Source organism: Saccostrea echinata, unplaced genomic scaffold, assembly GCF_033153115.1.
Source record: "Saccostrea echinata isolate AGI-Se365-2 ecotype Australia unplaced genomic scaffold, CSIRO_AGI_Sech_v1 ptg000030l, whole genome shotgun sequence".
Lineage (NCBI taxonomy): Eukaryota > Metazoa > Mollusca > Bivalvia > Ostreida > Ostreidae > Saccostrea > Saccostrea echinata.
The window spans coordinates 30,298,879-30,320,060 of NW_026889779.1; the positions used below are offsets into that span (position 1 = coordinate 30,298,879).

At 35.2% G+C, this 21,182-nt stretch overlaps 1 protein-coding gene across 1 annotated transcript in view; it reads left to right on the forward strand.

Moving 5' to 3' along the window:
- Positions 1–19,657: 19,657 nt before the first annotated feature.
- Positions 19,658–21,182, forward strand: part of LOC133197685 (E3 ubiquitin-protein ligase CHFR-like) — a 38,626-nt gene continuing 37,101 nt past the window's right edge. The window contains exons 1-2 of the mRNA XM_061333822.1: positions 19,658–19,837; positions 20,007–20,103. Coding sequence (XP_061189806.1) covers positions 19,735–19,837; positions 20,007–20,103 — 200 coding nt within the window. The 5' untranslated portion in view covers positions 19,658–19,734. The remainder of the gene's footprint in view (positions 19,838–20,006; positions 20,104–21,182) is intronic.

Here is a 21,182-nt window from a genome sequence, read left to right on the forward strand (position 1 = left end):
AATAGTTGACGTACGTGTTATTCTGCATTTTAAAACAATATATAAAACATAGCAAATGAAAAAAAAAATTAGAAACCGGATCTGATTTGGTAAAGGCATGTTTTGTTGTTCATTTGTATTACTCTGATGTGTTCTGCACTTTTTATTAGACAGTATTAATTATTGCGATACGTCACAGGTTATATTACACACCAATCTAACCAAGTGAAACTAATGCTTACTTCCTATTCTCTTTTGTTTCATCGAAAAAGAACAGATCCGGGGGGAGGTCCGACCCCCCCCCCCCCCGGAATTTTTGAAGTTATGAAATTTGTATAGTAAATTTGGATATCCCACCCCAACCCCACCACCCCCTGAAAAACAATAATCTCTTGGAAAGTTGGTAAAATTATATGTAGAAAGACTTTGTATATTGATAAATATGCGAAGCAAATATTTTTACATTTTAGATTTTGGATAAGAATGCTTTATCTCTGTCTTGGACAACTTACTTTTATATTCATTTCATACCGGAACTCTCTTGTCTTCTCCATTGTTTTTGTTTCCCCCAAAAGAAACCATAGAGACATACCCTCTAAGTAGAGGATGACTGGGTTTTGGATCTTTCTCGGTCGCTTCTATTTCTTTTATGTCAAAACCTTATTTCATTTTTTATTTTTATTTAAAGATCCTGTCAATCTTGAACCGATGGATTTAATAGACTGCGATACAGTAAAAGAGTTATATGTTTTTTTGTCCTCAGTGCTTTCCAAATATAAAGAATTTACACTTACCTGCCCTTGATTGAACAATAGGTGTTCATGAGAGATGGAGCTAACATTGTAAGAATTAGTCTAAAATTAGACTAGATAAATATCAATGACATGTATTTAAAAAACACTGTTTCCTGTCTCCATATCTATTCTGTATGGCACAATAAACTATTCACAATTTTCAAGACGGAATTAACAATATGAGCACGACCACATAAGTAAAGAAGATTTTAAATCAATGCCTGACATTTTTTTTAATGTGTTTTAGTTAAATTAGCACAAAACATGCTACTGTCGTTTGTCATTTTTCATTCTGATATTGAAAATTATCACATGACAGATAATTTGTCATGTAATCATTGAATATTAATAAACGACACTACGAGTCATGTGACAGAATTTAGTATTCTCAGAGGTTACAGAGTTACCTGAGGTAAGAAATCACGTGGTGAATTGTAATATTCAACATGGCACAACCCTTGGTTACAACAGAGAGAGCGAATGTAACAGTTTGTTTTTCTCTTTTAAACCATGAGTGCATGTTTGTCTATTAATCTCTTTTTGACACAACATCAGTAAAGCAAATATTCACCTACTGTTAAACGGAGAATGATAGACAACCATGTATAAAGTCAGTAAAAACAAGAGGCCCATGGGCCACATCGCTCACCTGATCACAATGGCTAGGAAAAAAAAGCAAAAATCAGTTCAGTATTGAAAAGTTTATGGGGAGGTGGGGTGTTGAATTTTAAACTACCTGATGATGCTTTCATATCAATATAACAAATGGCTTTGCTGTTCTTGAGCAGAAGATTTTTTCCCATATATTCATTTGTAAAAATTTGATCCCCCATTGTGGCCCCACCCTACCCCCGGGGGCCCTCATTTGAACAAATTTCATTCTACACTATCCAAGGATGTCTCCATATCAATTTGACTAATCATGGCTTTTCTGTTCTTGAGAAAAAGATTTTTTCCTATATATTCCTCTGTAAACATTGATCACCCATTGTGGCCCCACCCTACCCCCGGGGTCATGATTTGAACAAACTTGAATCATCACTATCTGAGGATGCTTCCATATAAATATGACCAATCATGGCTTTACTGTTCTTAAGAAGAAGATTTTTAAAGATATGTTCCTATATATTTCTATGTAAAACTTTTATCCCCCATTGTGGCATCACCCTACCCCCGGGGACCATGATTTGAAAGCAAACTTGAATCTACACTACCTGAAGATGCTTCCATATAAATATGACCAATCATGGCTTTGCTGTTCTTAAGAAGAAGATTTTTTAAAGATATTTTCCTAAATATTTCTATGTAAAACTTTGATCCCCTATTGTGGCCCCACCCTAGCCCCGGGGGTCATAAATTGAACAAACTTGAATCTACACTACCTGAGAATGTTTCCACATAAGTTTCATCTTTCCTGGCCCAGTGGTTCTTGAGAGGAAGATTTTTAAATGATGCAATTATTTTTTTCACTAATTCCTAATTATCTCTCCTTGACAGATGACGTGGCCCTTCATTTGAACAAACTTGAATCCCCTTCACCCAAGGATGCTTTGTGGCAAGTTTGGTTGAATTTGGCCCAGTGGTTCTTGAGAAGAAGTCAAAAATGTGAAAAGTTTACAGACAGACAGCTAGACGGATGCCGGACAGAATGTGATCAGAAAAGCTCACTTGAGTCTGCGGCTCAGGTGAGCTAAAAAGTGGGCGTCCTCATTATCATTTGGAGATTCAAGAAATTGTGATGATCCCCGCCTTTGAAAACAGCTTCGTACTTCGTAAATACATTTACATACTTTCATTTTTTGTAATTAAATAAAGATGTAAATTAGATTTTGACCATTCCTGCAATTAAAAGAAAAATGCTTGTTTTGAAAGTTCATTTTGATATTGAGAATAAATATATTTTAAAAAAAGAAAAGAAAAAAAGTTCATTTTGTAGCAAATTTGGTTTGTTTTTACAATAAACTGTAAAATGTAAAAGTGATCTCACCGCCATTCAGCAGGACCCTTAAATAAGGAATCTGGCCTTCAGGGACACCGTGACGTTGTTCTCTTGTTGTTATACAGAATACCTAAAATCTTATTTAATGTACCAGCCAGCCACGGGGGATAGTCCTAAGTCCTGATGAATTGTTCACGTGTCATTTTCAAGAAATATTTTACATAATATCGTACGCAATTACCAAATGGCTTGCTAAATTGGAGAGATACAGAGGGCATAGTTTAGGGTTTGTCCTAACTTTGGGTCTCCCTTTTTATAGGCTCCTTTAGCTTGATTTAACAGAAATACTCTGTATAAAACAACACTTTATACACACGATTTTATCAAAACTTTACGAAAAGTAATATACCAACCTTCTAAATCGTTTTTTTCTCTGGTTGGTAAAGTTTTTAACTAATTCATTTTTTTTTTATTTTAACATAATCTCATCATACCTCGATTGCATATGACGTGTCTTAAAAATTTCTATAGACAGGCGAGGATCCAGGAATTGAAGTTAGGGGGGCGCAAGAAGAAGGCATGGGGTCTGGAGCCGCCTTGAGGCCCCCAGTGGGTCCAGGACGAAGCCCTGGTGGGTGTTTCAGGGGGCGAAGCCCCCGGAAGCTCCTGGTTTCTAGAGATTTTGTAGGGTAAAAATGAAGTCTACCGAGTAGACATTTTTATATTTTCTCGACGAAACTATGACTTACGCTAACTTTGACAATTTTTTTTGGGGGGGGGGGCGGACGCCGGGTGCGCCTCCCTTAAATCCGCCACTGGTAGAATGATAGAAGTTTTCTTGAATTAATAACCGAATCCCATGGACATATTGAAAATGTTCAAAAAATGAGAGTTTCATTGTTGACGACCTTGAACAGCCCATTTATTGCATGGGCCTCTTATTTTTTGTAGTTCCCATTCAATTTAAGGTAAAACAGATGTAAACGTACAAAACTCTTATTTGTACATTTAGACTTACAGTAGTTTATTTAAATCTTACAAAATTATTGATGTTCTTTTGTCAATTGATATCCATGCACAATCACGAGCTTTGATGTAAATGTAAGTGCTTGACAGGTTTTGTGTGTCCGAATCTCAACTCTTAAAAATCCGCCAGGTATTGAATGGATAGGTCACAATCCTAGGACTGATTGTGCATTTGAACGGTTCATTGACCAAAACGCTTACCTGTATATCATCTTTCTCTTCATCTCTCGCCATGACATTGAATGTAGTGTAACGGAGAGAAAACCCGTGGGCTCCGACGATGCAATCTGACAAACTGTGAAACTAATGTTAAGGATCCATCACAGCTCTGATTCCATGAACAAATGTACTCACATGTTAATTCTATTCCATGTGGTTCTACAATTCCTGAGGAATATTTTCCTATATACATGTATTTCTATGTAATTTAAACTCCTTTGATCCTATCTAGCTTCGGACCATTTTTAAATTTAATTTACACTGTAATTTTAGGCAAGATTCCACCCAAGTTTTTTTTTTCTTTCTGATTCAGTTGCTTGAAAAGAGGGAATTTACATGACCCCACTTTGTTATTATTATTTTTTTTTTATATAATTCTCTCCTTCTGGAAGGGATTATGGTCTTTCCTTTCACCAAACTTAAAATTCCTTATACCCGAAGATGTAGCATTCTAATTATGTTCCCCAAACGAAGTTTGGGAACATATTGTTTTTACTCTGTTTCTTATTAAGGTCTTCCGACTTCCTTCGGAAGACCTTATTGTTTTCCGTCTGTTTTCTATTATTAAGGTCTTCCGTCTTCACGGAAGACCTTATAGTGATTCTACTGTTTCTTATTATTATTATTATTATTATTCTTTTTTTCATAGTTATGGCGATATCTCAGCTGTGAGTGAGCAGATTTCAGAGATTTTTTCGCGGAAGATGCATCATGTAAATATCTCCAGACGTGTTTTTCATTTTTTCAAAATTCACTTCCGTTCGCGATTTTTGGGAAAATTTGTATTTTTTAAATGGCATTTTGTCCAGAATTTTTCTCGACAACGGCTAAAGATATGAAATTGAAACTCAATGAATAAATAGAACATCAAATTCCAATATGGGGAACGACCTTTATTTTTCGTCGTCGCCACTTCCGGTCGCAAACGGAAGTGAATTCAAAAAGTCCAATTTTTCAACTTTTTTGTTTTTCAATATTTTTCTTTAGGATTTACAGGGTTTATAGAGTGTTTTACAAAAATCCTAAATATGTATTCAATATTTTGATGCGTGCATTTATTGCAAAGATATGACCGATCCAAACTTTGTCCCACTGTCTGGGGTTCGAATCCTGCTGGAGGTAGTTAATTTTTTTTCTTTGTTTTTCTCTTTTTTTCAGTTGCTAATGACTTCTCTCTCTTTAAAAACATGTATGGTAGTTTTTGCTGATTTTTAAAAGCTTTTTTGTCAGAGATTCTGTAGAAAACCTTCCGACATATACTGAATATCTTTGCATCTATAATATGTCCTTCTAAAACTATTTTAAGGATTTCATTCTTGTCCCCAAAGCTTGATCCATTCAAAAGTTGTCACCCCTTTTGCAATAAAACCTTGTTATCGCTACTCCTCCGAAACCGTAAAACGTAGAGATTCCAAGCCTTCAGCAGTGTCTTCGACTCATTTAATACTCTCTTCATTCTATCATTGCAAAAGCATTCTTTGGTCCCTTGTATGAGTTACTGCCCCTGAAAGTTTATGCTGCTTACATTTAATGAGCTTTTTTTAAAACGGTGTATCCTAGAGACATGGGACCAACTGCATCGGCATGTTTGACTTTGACCTTGAAATATAGGTCAAGGTCAAAGTCATTTAAAAACATAAGAAATTCCTTATATATTTGTAAAATATAGCAATTCACCAAATGACCTTGAACTTTGACCTTCACCTTTGGCCTTGACATTGGGTCAAATGAAAAGTAAGGACATGCATCCAGCTCCAGTATCAGGTAAAAACATAGAAAGTAAAGATTTCCTTGTTTTGTTTTGGTTTTTTTGGTTTTTTTTTTTTTTTTTTTTTTTTGAAATGACCTTGACCTTTGATCTTGACCCAAAGGTCACAATCAGGCTTAAAGATGTGAAAGTAGTTACAATTCTTAGTTTATGAGAGGCATAAAATAAATAATTCATCCCCCCCCCTTCTTAAAAAAAAATCACATCAACAACAACGTAGAATATTTCTGTAAAATTCAAACCAGACCTCGGATCGACAACATATTTGGTACATATGTAGCATAGACCTCAGAGAATCTTTCTTGAGAGTTTTACGGTGAGTCTTATAAGTTTATAGAAGTCATGAAGTTTCACGGCAAGAACTACATGTTCTGTTGTGTTTGAAATTAAAGTGCAGGTGGACGAAGAAATGATCTAAACCTTTTATCGGCTATTTCTTCAGATGTCGTTAGTAGCATTCGATTTTCCTGATATGATACGACATTTTAATACCAAGCATTCTCTCTTTCTTTTACATTTGGAATTTATTTGATTTTTATTTAGAATTAATCAGTTTCCAGAAATAGCGATTTTCGGTATATTAAAAACAATTCTCGCTTTCATTGTCGTGTTTCCCTTCTAAAAATGCATGTTGGGAGTTTAATTTGTGCTACACATATTTAATTTAACCCAAAGAAATGCTTATTTAAATGTTTCATATTTATTTCAGGATATTCAGTCAGAAATGTTAAAATCCGAACCCGATCTTTTCAGCTTACAACAAAGCTATTTTCAAAAAATTCAGCATGCTCACAATATCGATGAATCGGGCTACAGTCCATTAATACATTTTCATTAGGGAACAAGGGAACAGTGTTAACGTTTTCTCACGCACACCCGTCCCTTGTTATTTTATATACTGCTTGCAAGTTCAGGAACTATTTCCTTTTACGGAACTTCTTTCTTCCCCTACCGATTCTAAAAATACGCTTGTATTTATTCCATAGTCTTAAACAATTAACTTACTCAATTTTATCGGAATGTGTAGCGCAGTGGTTAGAACACCTGCCTTTCAAACCAAGGGTTTTGAGTTCGATCCCAGGTGGAGGAGGATTTCTTTCTTTTTTTTTTTTTTCTTTTTTTTCTTTTTTCTTTTTTTTTTTTTTTTTTTTGCTTTTTTGGCATTTTTCTTTTTTTCGGCCTAAACGACACGAAAACACTTAAAAAGGTGGAAAGGCCTCTAATTGTTCTCTGAACAATTAGTTTACTTGTTATTATTAAGGTCTTTCGATATATATGATAAGATATGAATATGAAACTTGCTGAGGTGATAGAACATCAAATGTAGATATGTTGATCGACCATTATTTTCCGTCGTTCGTACTTCCGGTCGCAAACGGAAGTGAATTCAAAAATGTTAAATTTGTAACTTTTTTGTTTTTCAATATTTTTCTCTGGGATTTACAGGGTTAATAGAGAGTCTTCTAAGAGTTCTAAGTCTGTTTTTATCATTTTGATTGATGCATTTGTTGCAAAGATATGTAATACAAAGATAGATTACATGATCAGTACGTACTGGTCCCTGCTGACAAAGCAGGTAACAACATTGTCTTTGTTTGTAAGACTCATTATATTAAATGTATTTTAGAGGAACTTGGATTTAATTCTACAAGTAGTAATCCAACTTATACTCATAGTTCCCTTTCTAAGGAAGAACTTCTTCAAAATCATATGTCAGTTTTGAATATTTTTAATATTCCAAACAACCAAAATGAATTCGAATTACCATATTTATATTGGATTCCGAAACTTCATAAAAATCCTTACAAACAAAGATACATAGCGGGTTCCAGTATATGTTCAACCAAGCCTCTATCTTTACTACTCACTAAGATATTAACAATGGTGAAAGAGAAACTTCAAGAGTACTGTGCAAAATATATTCGAGAAGTGGTGTAAATCAGATGTGGATACTTAAAAATTCCAAGGAACTTTTGGAAAATTTGAAATCACAAGATTTTACCAAAATCAACAGCTTTAAAACTTACGACTTTTCAACTTTATACACAACCATTCCCCACGATAAATTAAAGTCCAGGCTTTTTGATATCATTGACAGCTGCTTTTTCAATAAAAATGGAACTCGTAAATATACTTACCTTGTCATTGGTCATTTGCAAAATTATTTTGTTAAAAAACATTCTGATTGTACACACAAGTACTCTGAAGTTGACATTAAAAAGATGCTTGAGTTTCTGATTGACAATATCTATGTGGTTTTTGGAGACCAGGTCTTCCAACAATCTATTGGAATGCCCATGGGTACCAATTGCGCCCCGTTATTAGCAGACCTTTTTTTGTATTCATATGAAGCAGAATTTGTCCAAAATCTTGTACGAGAAAAGAAGAAAACACTTGCCGGGTCTTCAACTCGACATTTAGATATATCGACGACGTATTGTCAATTAACAATGGCTATTTCCATTCTTATGTCGATACGATATATCCTGGTGAACTTGAGATAAAAGATACCACAGAGTCTGAAACATCTGTTTCATATTTGGATATTTTACTTGAAAAAGATGTTAATGGTAATCTAACAACCAAGCTTTATGATAAACGTGATGACTTTAACTTTTCAATCGTCAACTTCCCTTACTTATGCAGCAATATACCTTCATCACCTGCATACGGGGTATATATCTCTCAGTTGATTCGATACGCAAGAGCATGCTCTACGTATGAACAATTTCTAAAACGAGGTAAATTATTGACAAACAAGTTGATGAAACAAGAACATCAGCTGTCTCGTTTAAAGTCATCATTTCGTAAGTTCTATGGTCGATACAATGACCTTGTCAGCAAATACAATTTATCATTGAGTCAAATGCTGACTGACGTTTTTCATACTAATTGTTAGGCCATTATTTACACACTGAATTGTCGACGGATTTTCCCGTGATTTCCCGATCATGACAAGGAGCACACGGCGGAAGTGACCGGTCGGCAGGGGATGCTCACTCCTCCATGGCACCTGATCCCACCTCTGATGTTTGGAGGTCCGTGTTTGCTCTGCTCCTATTTTGTATTGTTTAATGGACTTTTGAGCTTGAATACTGTTCGTTATCTCCATATCTTTCATATGACCGCATTTATTGCAAAGATATGACCGATCCAAACTTTCTCGTATTGTTGCGGTTCGAATCCTGCTGGGGCGGGAGATTGTTTCTCTCTTTTTTCAGTTGTAAATGATATTTTTCTCTGTGAAGACATGTGTGATAGTTTTTGCTTATTTTTTAAAGCTTTTTTTAACAGAGATTCTACAGAAATCCTTTAATAATCATGATCTATGTTGAAAGACTGTGTTACATAAACGCAAACAAAAAATACCTTCAATAAAGTATTAAATGAAGTGAGGTAGCATAGCGATCTGGAGAAAAGTTCGGTCGGAAGACCACTTGTTGCCCTAGCAACAAGAAACGCATCTAGTTAAGGTCTTCCGTCTCCACGGAAGACCTTATAGTGATTCTATTGTTTCTTATTATTATTCTTTTTTTTTTAGACAAAATTTTGTGCACGCGATTTCTCGAAAACTATTAAATGAATTTCTTTGAAATTTTCAGGGATAAAAGGTCTTTATATGAAGTTTATATAAAATTACGTTTGTTGGTAAATTCGGTTCCAGTGCCAAGTTATGGACAATTTCCTGATTTTAAAATGAAATTTTGTCCTCGAAGGATCTAAGAAACGGCTAAAGATATGAACTGGAGACTTATTAGAGATGATAGACCATGACTTCTAGATGTTCGAAATTACCTTGGTTTTCGTCGTCAGTACTTCCGGTCGTCACAGGAAGTGTTCAAAGAAATCGAAAATTTCAACTTTTCTTTTTTTAATCAAATCTTGCATCACATTATTGCATCTCTTTCGCAGTTTCGAAATATGTTGGTCCCACCGGAAACAAAAACGACAACTTCCGGTTATAAGAGAAAAACTACATAATTTGAGTATTTTTCTTTCCCATAAATATCTTTTATACGTAAAGTATTTGAAATGATTTCTAGATATGTTATTCAGATTGCAAATGTCTAGAGTAACGTCAAATATCTTTGCAAAATTCACTTCCGGTCGCGTGTTTTTCTGTCCTCAAAGTGAGAAAATATCTGAGCGAGATCTCAGAAACGGTATGAGATTAAGACAACAAACTGATATGAGTAATAGACCTTGAAGAGTAGGCAAAATTATTTGGGTTAAACTGTCAGCCGTCACTTCCGGTCGTCACAGGAAGTGATAAAAGAAATCAAAAATACAACTTTTCTTGTTTAAACTAAAACTTGCATCACCTTATTGCATCTCTTTTGCTGTTTTGAAATATGTTAGACTCCTCCGGAAACAAAGACGTCAACTTCCGGTTTTAGGAGATAAAATACATACTTTCGATATTTAACTTTCTCATAAATATCGCTTAAAGAAAAAGAATTGAAATGTTTTAATACATGTTGTAGATACTGCAAATGTCTAGAGACACGTTAGAGATTTTTTCATAAAATTCACTTCCGGTTGCGTGTTTTCCTGTCCTCAAAATTAGAATTTGTTCTCACAATTGCTCGGCAACAATGAACGACTGAAGTCTGAAACTTTCAGGATTGACAGTCCGTCATCAGTGTATTTGCATCGTATGAAAATCGTGTGTCGCCGTTACTTCCGGTTGTGACAGGAAGTGATGCAAAAAAGTGAATGGTTAATGGTTAGCACGTTGGATTTTCACGCTGAAGACCAGGGTTAAATCTCCAGAGTGTCTGAATTTCTTTTATCACTTTTTCAGCTTGAATTTTCGTTTTTATATTCAGAATCGGACGGAAGACCTCTCATTGCTCGCAATGAGTTTCTAGTTATTATTCTTTTTTTTTTAGACAAAATTTTGTGCACGCGATTTCTCGAAAACTATTAAATGAATTTCTTTGAAATATTCAGGGATAAAAGGTCTTTATATGAAGTTTATATAAAATTACGTTTGTTGGTAAATTCGGTTCCAGTGCCAAGTTATGGACAATTTCCTGATTTTAAAATGAAATTTTGTCCTCGAAGGATCTAAGAAACGGCTAAAGATATGAACTGGAGACTTATTAGAGATGATAGACCATGACTTCTAGATGTTCGAAATTACCTTGGTTTTCGTCGTCAGTACTTCCGGTCGTCACAGGAAGTGTTCAAAGAAATCGAAAATTTCAACTTTTCTTTTTTTAATCAAATCTTGCATCACATTATTGCATCTCTTTCGCAGTTTCGAAATATGTTGGTCCCACCGGAAACAAAAACGACAACTTCCGGTTATAAGAGAAAAACTACATAATTTGAGTATTTTTCTTTCCCATAAATATCTTTTATACGTAAAGTATTTGAAATGATTTCTAGATATGTTATTCAGATTGCAAATGTCTAGAGTAACGTCAAATATCTTTGCAAAATTCACTTCCGGTCGCGTGTTTTTCTGTCCTCAAAGTGAGAAAATATCTGAGCGAGATCTCAGAAACGGTATGAGATTAAGACAACAAACTGATATGAGTAATAGACCTTGAAGAGTAGGCAAAATTATTTGGGTTAAACTGTCAGCCGTCACTTCCGGTCGTCACAGGAAGTGATAAAAGAAATCAAAAAATACAACTTTTCTTGTTTAAACTAAAACTTGCATCACCTTATTGCATCTCTTTTGCTGTTTTGAAATATGTTAGACTCCTCCGGAAACAAAGACGTCAACTTCCGGTTTTAGGAGATAAAATACATACTTTCGATATTTAACTTTCTCATAAATATCGCTTAAAGAAAAAGAATTGAAATGTTTTAATACATGTTGTAGATACTGCAAATGTCTAGAGACACGTTAGAGATTTTTTCATAAAATTCACTTCCGGTTGCGTGTTTTCCTGTCCTCAAAATTAGAATTTGTTCTCACAATTGCTCGGCAACAATGAACGACTGAAGTCTGAAACTTTCAGGATTGACAGTCCGTCATCAGTGTATTTGCATCGTATGAAAATCGTGTGTCGCCGTTACTTCCGGTTGTGACAGGAAGTGATGCAAAAAAGTGAATGGTTAATGGTTAGCACGTTGGATTTTCACGCTGAAGACCAGGGTTAAATCTCCAGAGTGTCTGAATTTCTTTTATCACTTTTTCAGCTTGAATTTTCGTTTTTATATTCAGAATCGGACGGAAGACCTCTCATTGCTCGCAATGAGTTTCTAGTTATTATTATTATTTTTTTCCCGTTTTTTGTCCAAGCGATTTCTCAGAGATGGCTCGATGGATTTTCTTGAAACTTTCAGGGATTATTAAAAATAAAATAAACTAAAAACATTTTCAAGGATTTTGCAAAATTCACTTCTGGTCGTCAGATATGTCCAATTTCCATTTTTTCAAAAGAGATCATGTCCGGACGATATCTCAGAAACGGTAAAAGATTAAGACTTCAAACTTTCAGGGATTATTGATCATGACAAGTACATTTGCAGAATATGTTTAAATCCGTCAGCCGTCACTTCCGGTTGTCACAGGAAGAGATCAAAGAAATCGAAATTTTCAACTTTCCTTTTTTGATTTTTTTCTTTAAATACATTGTTGCATCTTATTTGTAGATTCGAAATATGTTGGTCCCACCGGAAACAAAAACGTCAACTTCCGGCTATAAGCAAAAAACTTCATAATTTGAGTATTTTACTTTCCCATAAATATTTTTTATATATAACGTATTTGAACTGATTTATGATTATGTTATCAAGACTGCAAATGTCTAGAGTAACGTCAAATATCTTTGTAAAATTCACTTCCGGTCGCGCGATTAAATGACCGCAAAATGAGAACTTGTCCGAGTGAGATTTCAGAAACTGTAAGAGATTTAGACACCAAACTTATAGGAGTATTAGACCTTGAGGAGTAGACAAAACCATTTGGGTTAAGAGCGTCAGTCGTCACTCCAGTCGTCACAGGAAGTGATCAAAGAAATCAAAAATTTCAACTTTTCTCTTTTGGAATAAGACTTGCATCATATAATTGTATCTTTTTCACAGTTATGATATGTGTTTGTCCCACCGGAAACAAAAAACGACAACTTCCGGTTATAAGAAAAAAACTACATAATAGGGGTTTTGAATTTTCCCCAACATATCGCTTATAGATAGAGTTCTTTAAATGATTTTTATATATGTTATTGAGACTGCGGATGTATAGAGTGACGTGAAAATCTTAGTAAAGTTCACTTCCGGTCTCGTGTTTTCTTGTCCTCAAAATGAAAAGTTATTTCAGCGATATCTCGGAAACTTCATGAAAGTAAGACACCAAACTTATAGGAGTAATAAAACTTGGTGAGAAGGCAAAACACATAGGGTTAAAAGCGATAGCCGTCACTTCCGGTCATCACAGGAAGTGATCGAAGAAATCGAAAATTTCAACTTTTCTTTTTAAAATTAAAACTTTCCTCACTTTCTTGCTTCCCTTTCGCTGTTTTGAAATATGTTAGATTCCATCGGGAAAAAAAAACTTTAAACTTCCGGTTTTAAGAGATAAACTACGTTATTTCGTGATTTAACTTTCTCATAAATATTACTTATAGATAAGTATTTGAAATGTTTTTACATATGCTGTAGATACTGCAAAAGTCAAGAGAAAATTCAGAGATTTTTATTCAGTTCACTTCCGGTCGTGTGTTTTTCCTGTAGTCAAAATTATAATTTTTTCTCACAATTGTTCGGCAACAGTAAAAGACTGAAGTCTAAAACTTTCAGGACTTATAGTCAGTCATCAGGTCATTTGCATCGTGTAAAAATCGTGTGTCATCATTTCTTCCGGTCGTGACAGGAAACGAAGCAAAAAAGTATTGTTTTAGGTTATTTGGTTTCTACATAAGTTTTAGGCTAATACCGACGTTGGGAAAGACATGTTCATGCAAACAGGAAGTAGTATAACGGAAGACCTTCTCATTACTAGTAATGAGTTTCTAGTTATGTTCCCCAAACGGAGTTTGGGAACATATTGTTTTTACTCTGTTTCTTATTATTATTATTATTATTATTATTATTATTATTCTTTTTTCTTCTTATTTCTTCTCCGGTACTTTTTTGTCCGCGAGTGTTCTCGGAAACTGCTCAACCAATTGAGTTAAAACCTTTTTAGGGTTAATAGGCATGTTATGTAGATTTGCGGAACAAAGGTCATTTTGCGCGCACGTGCATGCACGTGCGTGCGCGTGCAATGGGTAAAATGACCAATATACTTGATATAGCTGTAATTTTTATATTTTTTGGTGAAATGCTTTGATACTCAGAATATAAGGATATATTAAAAGTATGAACAAGATGACATGGTCAACATGCACATGCATGCGCGTGCGCGCACGCGCAAAGCGTAAAAAGACCAATTTACTTGATAATATCGTAACTTTTATACTTTTTGATGAAATGCTTTGATACTCAAAATATTTATATATATAGAAAGAGTAGACAAGATGACATGGTCATCATGCACATGCATGCATATGCATGCACGTGCGCGCGCGTGCAATGTGTTAAATGACTAATATAATTAATATAGCCGTAATTTTTATATTTTTTGATGAAAAGCTTTGATATTAAGAATATATATATATATTAAAAGTGTAGACAAGATGATTTGGCCATGATGCACATGCATGCACATGCGCGCGCGTGCAATGTGTTAAATGACCAATATACTTAATATAGCCGTAACTTTTATATTTTTTGATGAAAAGCTTTGATACTATGAATTAACAGACATATTATAAGTGTACACAAAATGGCATGGTCATTATGAACATGCATGCATGTGCGCGTGCGCGCAATGCTAAGATGACCAATATGCTTGATTTAGCCAGAACTTATATATTTTTTGATGAAATGTTTTGATACTGAGAATATAAAGATGCATATATAGTATAGACGGGATGACTTGGTCATTCTGCACATGCATGCACGTGCGCGCGCGTGAAATGCAAAAAATGACCAATATACTTCATTGCCTTATTTAATGAAGCTTACAGGAAAAAAGTCACCAAAAGGGAGTTGGGGAGCGTTTGGGGAACATCTGTAACGGTCCCCGTTACAATTATAACTAGTTATTATTATTATTCTTTTTTATTCTTATTTCTTCTCCGGTACTTTTTGTTCCGCGAGTGTTCTCGGAAACTGCTCATCCAATTGAGTTAAAACCTTCTTAGGGTTAATAGGCATGTTGTGTAGATGTGCTCGTCGAAGGTCATTTTGGGCGCACATGCATGCACGTGCGGGCGCGTGCGATGAGTGAAATGACTGACATACTTCATATAGCCGTAACTTTTACATTTTTTGATGAAATGCTTTGAAACTTATAACTTAAGGATATATTAGTAGAGTGGACAAGATGACATGGTCAAATCAGCATGAACTCACGCGCATGCACGTGCGCTTCGCTCTGATTGGCTGAAACAAAAGTCTCAGTATCTTTTTTGTTTTTTGACAAAATACTTTGAAATTTAGAACATAGTCATACATTTGGAGGTTGTACAATATAATATATAAGAATTATCATGAAAACACGCGCATGCACGTGTGCTGCAATCTGATTGGCTTAAACTTTAAATGACTATAACTTTCTTGGTTCTCAACAAAACAGGATGAAATTTAGAATATAAATAGGTACAATGGATTCCAACATTATGTTACTATCAAAATTGAATGCAGGACCATGCATGCGCGTGCGCGCACGTGCAATGCGAAAAATGACCAATATACTTGATATAGCTGTTAACTCTAAACTGTTTGATGAAATGCTTTGATTCTTATAATATAGAGAGATACTAAGGGTGTAGAAAAGATGATATGGTCAACATGCACATGCATTCACGTGCGGGCTCGTGCAATGCTAAAATGACCTATAAAATTGATATAGCTGTGACTTTTATACTTTTTGACGAAATGCTTCAATACTTATAATATTAATGGTGTAGACAAGATAGTTTGGTCAACATGCACATGCATGCACGTGCGCGCGCGTGCAATGCTTAAATGAACAATATACTTGATATAGCCGTAACTTTTATATTTTTTGATGAAATATTTCAATACTCAGAATTAAGATGCATTTATAGTATAGACGAAATGACATGACCATCCTGCACATGCATGCACGTGCGCGCGCGTGTAATGCGTAAAAAAACAATATACTTGATTGCCTTATTCAATGAAGCTTACAGGGAATAAGACACCAAAAGGGAGTTGGGGAGCGTTTGGGGAACATCTGTAACGGTCCCCGTTACAATTATAACTAGTTGAGATTGGGTTCAGAAGTTCTGATGGAAAAAAAAATCGAAATGTGAAAGTCTTCGAGAGCTCATAAAGGCTTGATTTCTTTTAGATTTTATTTATTTGTTAGATGAGGTACGAATAGGCCGAGGTGTGCAGAGTGGTTACACGCAAATGCTGTAACTTGTGTATTTAGATTCAGATTGTATGCAGTTTTACGTCCCATTCGAGAATTTTTCACTCGTATAGAGACGTCACCATATACAGGTGAAGGGCTTCAAATTTAGACCTTTACCCTCTACTCGGCACTCAGGGCCATTGAGTAGTGAGGGATCTTTATCGTGCCAACGCCTGCCGGTACACGGGGCCTCGGTTTTAAGGTCTCATCCGAAGGAACAATTCTTACCTGTTTTTTATCGACTTAGGTCAGTCGCGGCCGAGATTCGAACTCACGACCTACCGATCAAGGAGCGAGCGCCCAACCGACTGAGCTATCGTGACTGTCTGTGAATTTAGATTGATTGATTGATTGATTGTATGTTGTTTAACGTCCCATTCGAGAATTTTTCACTCATATAGAGACGTCACCATATACCGGTTAAGGGCTTCAAATTTTGACCTTTACTCGGCACTCAGGGCCATTGAGCAGTGAGGGATCTTTATCGTGCCAACGCCTGCCGTGACACGGGGCCTCGGTTTTTTAGGTCTCATCCGAAGGACCCGCAACTTTCACTTCAAAGTGCCGAGCGCATGGCGAAGGAACAGTTGCTACCCATTTTTTATCGACTTAGGGCAGTCGCGGCCGAGATTCGAACTCACGACCTACCGATCACGGAGCGAGCGCTCTACCGACTTACTAACGTGAACGGTGTATGAATTTAGAAAGATTTCGATAAAGAACACGTTTTATAAACAAGATTTTAAAAATAACTTCTTAGATTTTTGATAAAAATAGAGGGAATTCTGAAATATATTGAGCTACAGTCTGTATTGAAGTCATGTATATATAATAAGCTTGTCTGTTTTGCTATGCAGTGAAATCTTGGACGTCAAGTCTCAACTCTGATATCTCGACACCTCGGATATCTCGACATTTTCCGATGGTCCCGTCGATGTCGAGATAACAAATTTTAAAACTTCATTTGGTCCTTGCATACATTTTTCTGTAGATAAAAACTTTAAAAGAGTTATGATGTTTGTTTGATAAAATGTAATCATTTACCGATGCTTCGTCACAGCATTGCCAGCGTCTTTAAAGATCAATGAAACCGCATGTAGAAATTTAATTCTAACGTTATATAGCAGAATCAAAGACTGTCATTATGGTAAAAGAAGGGAATAGGTTCCCCATATATGTTTGTAACTTTTATCTAATAACTCTTTGATAAATACAGGATGTATCGAAACCAAAATGTCCTCTCCTTAAAATGTAGGACTGATTACCATCTAGCAGAACAATTTTCTTTTCGTTGAATGATCATAAGAAATGTTAATTTTTTTCTTGGCTTTATTGTTCAAGGTACTGTACAAGTAAGTTTATTTTAGAGAAATTGCATTTTTCCTTGCAATTTGCTGTTTCATCGATGGAACAAGTAGTCAGGGTCTACTTTGTACACAGCCGTGTATATGTTGTAAAAAATAAATCGCCTACATCTGTAAGCATAATAACCGCTCTTATTTGAGAGATATATATTTAAATCAACATGGACGGTATTTCGGGAATTTTATTTTGATGTAAAAATATGCTGTGCTGACATTTCTTTACGTAACTTAAACCATCCTACAACAAAAAACTACAGCTTATATTGCTTTGATAAAAAATAATGGATAAGCGCACATATTTGACATTTATTTACCGTATGAAATCAAATATGAAAATTTTGTTTACAACAATTTATATTATGCGTATACTGTATAAAAAGACGTGCACTTGACCAACCATCCATCGATCTGGAATCCGGGGGGGGGGTGAATATTTTGATTTATCATTGCCTTTGAAACGGGGGGCGTGCGCATCCCCCCTCCCAATAATATTTCCTGATATATATAAAACAGAACACAGAAAAACAGAACAACCCTCAATATTAAGATCTGATTGCCTTTTTTTTTTGCTTGTTACGGAATTTTTGCCTTGCCCTCCCCTCCTCCCCATCACCACTACCAAGTGAAAATGTTTAGTTGCGCCCCCCACCACCACTACTAAGTGAAAATGTTTGGCTTCATCCCCCTCCCCCCCCCCCCCCCCACAACCACCAAGTAAAATTGTTTGGCTGTACCCCCACCCCCAAACTCAGATTGCTTCCTACGGGCCAGTTAATTTATGAATTGAAATTTTAAAAAAATGAACAGTGGATTGTTACCTCCGCTTACAAAGTTGGTAGGATGTTGTTTTTCATTCTCCGTCCACGAGATGAAAAAGTTATCTAAACATTGACTAAAATTTGAGCCATGGGTATACCTTGGAGTAAGATAAAAGGCTAGGCATACAAGACTACGGGGTTCCAGGGTGGTGCTCCCCACCACCACCACCACCAAACACACGCACACACAAACATGGATTCATACACAGGGAAAGAGAAATCATCATAGGCCGTGATAAATAATACTTTTGGTTTACGTCCCTTTTTTTCTTTTTCTTCGAAAAGGTACCCTAGCTCCAGTCAGAATAAAAAACAATCACATTTCAAAAACTACTGTAGCCTTGAAAATGAATGGATTTGCATTATTTATAAAAAATGCAGAGAAAAATTGTTGAGAATTGGCCAAACTTGTGTTTGTTTTTTAACTGGATTTTCCTGAATACTTGGTCTTACCCATCAGGGGAAGTAGAACAAAGGATTAATTTACTGTGGCCTATTGCATATCTATTTCAATTCCTGCAAAAAATGATCCAAAAATAGTAATTAGCCAAAGATCGACGGAATCTTATTTCAAATTGAACCTCGCATGTTACCTATCATAATTATATGTATACTGAAATAAGCAGATAATAAGTAAAATATTTTTCTACCTTTCACTAGTACTCATAAATTTAAAAACGCTGATCATGAACGCGAGGGATAGTGAAGGTAAATGGAGGAAAGGAAATATGCGAGACACAATCAATAGCAAGGCGGAAGTGGGATATGAGCGGAGACTGCAGATTCCCAGAAAATAGTAACCCCCCCCCCCCTCCCTCTCCCTCATTCTCTCTCCACTTGGCTAAAAATATAAAGGGAGGTCCTACCGCCGGACCCCCCTCTAGGATCCGCCAGTGCCTGAAGAGAACCATGGTAAGTTGATTTTTAAGTGGATTTTGTAAAATATATAGTGATGGCTATATAGATACATTTTTTTAAAAAATAAAATGAGACGGATAACCATCATTAATATGAGAAAACAATCAAGGCACGTCACCCAAGTTTGGTGCATGGGTCCAAATATCCCTAAAATTCAATGACTTAAATACGAGAAGAGCAGTTTCTATGCTTACTTTCTTACTAGACAATATTAAGAAAAAACAGCGTTATACTTTTATCTTTAAAATCTACCACTCTTTAAACCTAATCAGCATAGTTTGCCTTCAGCAAATCCGGAATTCTTGTGGCTTCTAATATTGTTGATACGTTTTGACTGTTACATAGCGATCTTGGTTTCCGATTCGGGAAAGATCAAAAACTGTGGACATTTCCTGGAGAAAGTCAGACACAAATGTAACAGAAACACATTGAGAAGCTTTTATATACAGTGGCATTGACAGTATGGATGTTGAAGAACCATGGGGTCAGTTGGTCAGTCTGACTGATGTTGATACTGATCCTATACCGTTATCCAAAGATAGACTTACGATCGGCAGAGCACCAGGTACCTTTTTTTAAGCGAGCTGGGAGAAAAAGTCACTCTGAATATCAGAGTTCTAAAATTAAACATGTTAAAGATATACATATAAGTTTTATTAAATTATTTTCATATTTCACATGTGATTTTTTAAAATTATTTTTGCCACATTTGTGTGTCTACAATAATTTTTTAGACTGTGATATCCCTTTTGCTGGAAACAAACTAGTTTCTGGACACCATTGTAGTATTGAGAGAGATGCAGATGGTCAAGTCTGGCTTAAAGATTCAAGGTAGGTGTGCATTAAAAGTTTCTTGGGAGGGATTTGAGAGTATGAATACCATTTTACCACAATTTTCTCATGTTAGTTCAACATTAGTTGGTACATGTATTAAAAGGAAAATAATCCATCTGAGATAATGAAGAAGAAAATCCAGTGATTCAAGGAGCATGCGTAAACACAGTTTTTAGCATTTTCAATTCTGTCAGTCTTTTATTGCTGTATGGTAACACTGCAAATATACAGAATCCTGTATCTGGCATTCTTGCTTATTAAGCAGGTCTAGGCAGCTTCCAATTTTGTAGGATAGCCAAAATTCAATAGGGTGGCCAAAATCTTTCCATATATTATATGGAAAATCACAATGCATTGTGGAATAGCTTATTCTCCAATTTTGGAGGATAATAAAGGTGATTTTCAAATGCTTCACGCCTACCTTTAGTGGAAAAGTGCATGCACCAGAATACATGTAAATAAAGATTCATACATTACTGGTAAATTATCGATTTTATGTGGCGATTTGAGATTCTATGTCTAGATTTTTCACAATTTATTTTCAAAGTTGGGACTTTTTGTGCTCTCTTATTACTGCAAATTTCCTTTTCCTTTGCTTATAATTCATTTTTCTCCCTATATAACAAATATAACAAATAAAAAGGTAAATAATAATTACTTTTCATATTTTCTTTTAATTTTAAAAAGGAGAAAAAAAGTAACATGGGAGGAATCATATTTAAATGCAAAATACTGTCCTGTAAAGTAAGTTCATTAATGTTGATTAATGATAAAGGAATGAATAAATAAAGGAAGGAAGAAATAATTTGAATTGTGTAGATAAATGAAATAAAATAGATAATTGAAAAAGAAATAACATAAATGAATAAATAAATGAAGAGTTCAGATTTTTAAACGGATGAAATATTAAAAAAAAAATTAAACTTGATTTAAAAAAAAGAAAAAAAAGTGCTATCTACATTTCTAAACTGTTAATATCTAAATACTACACAATGAATACCATTTTCCTATAATCACCCAGCATACTTATTAAATAAACTTGACCTATTCAAGTAGGTAAGGGTAATTTGTTGTCA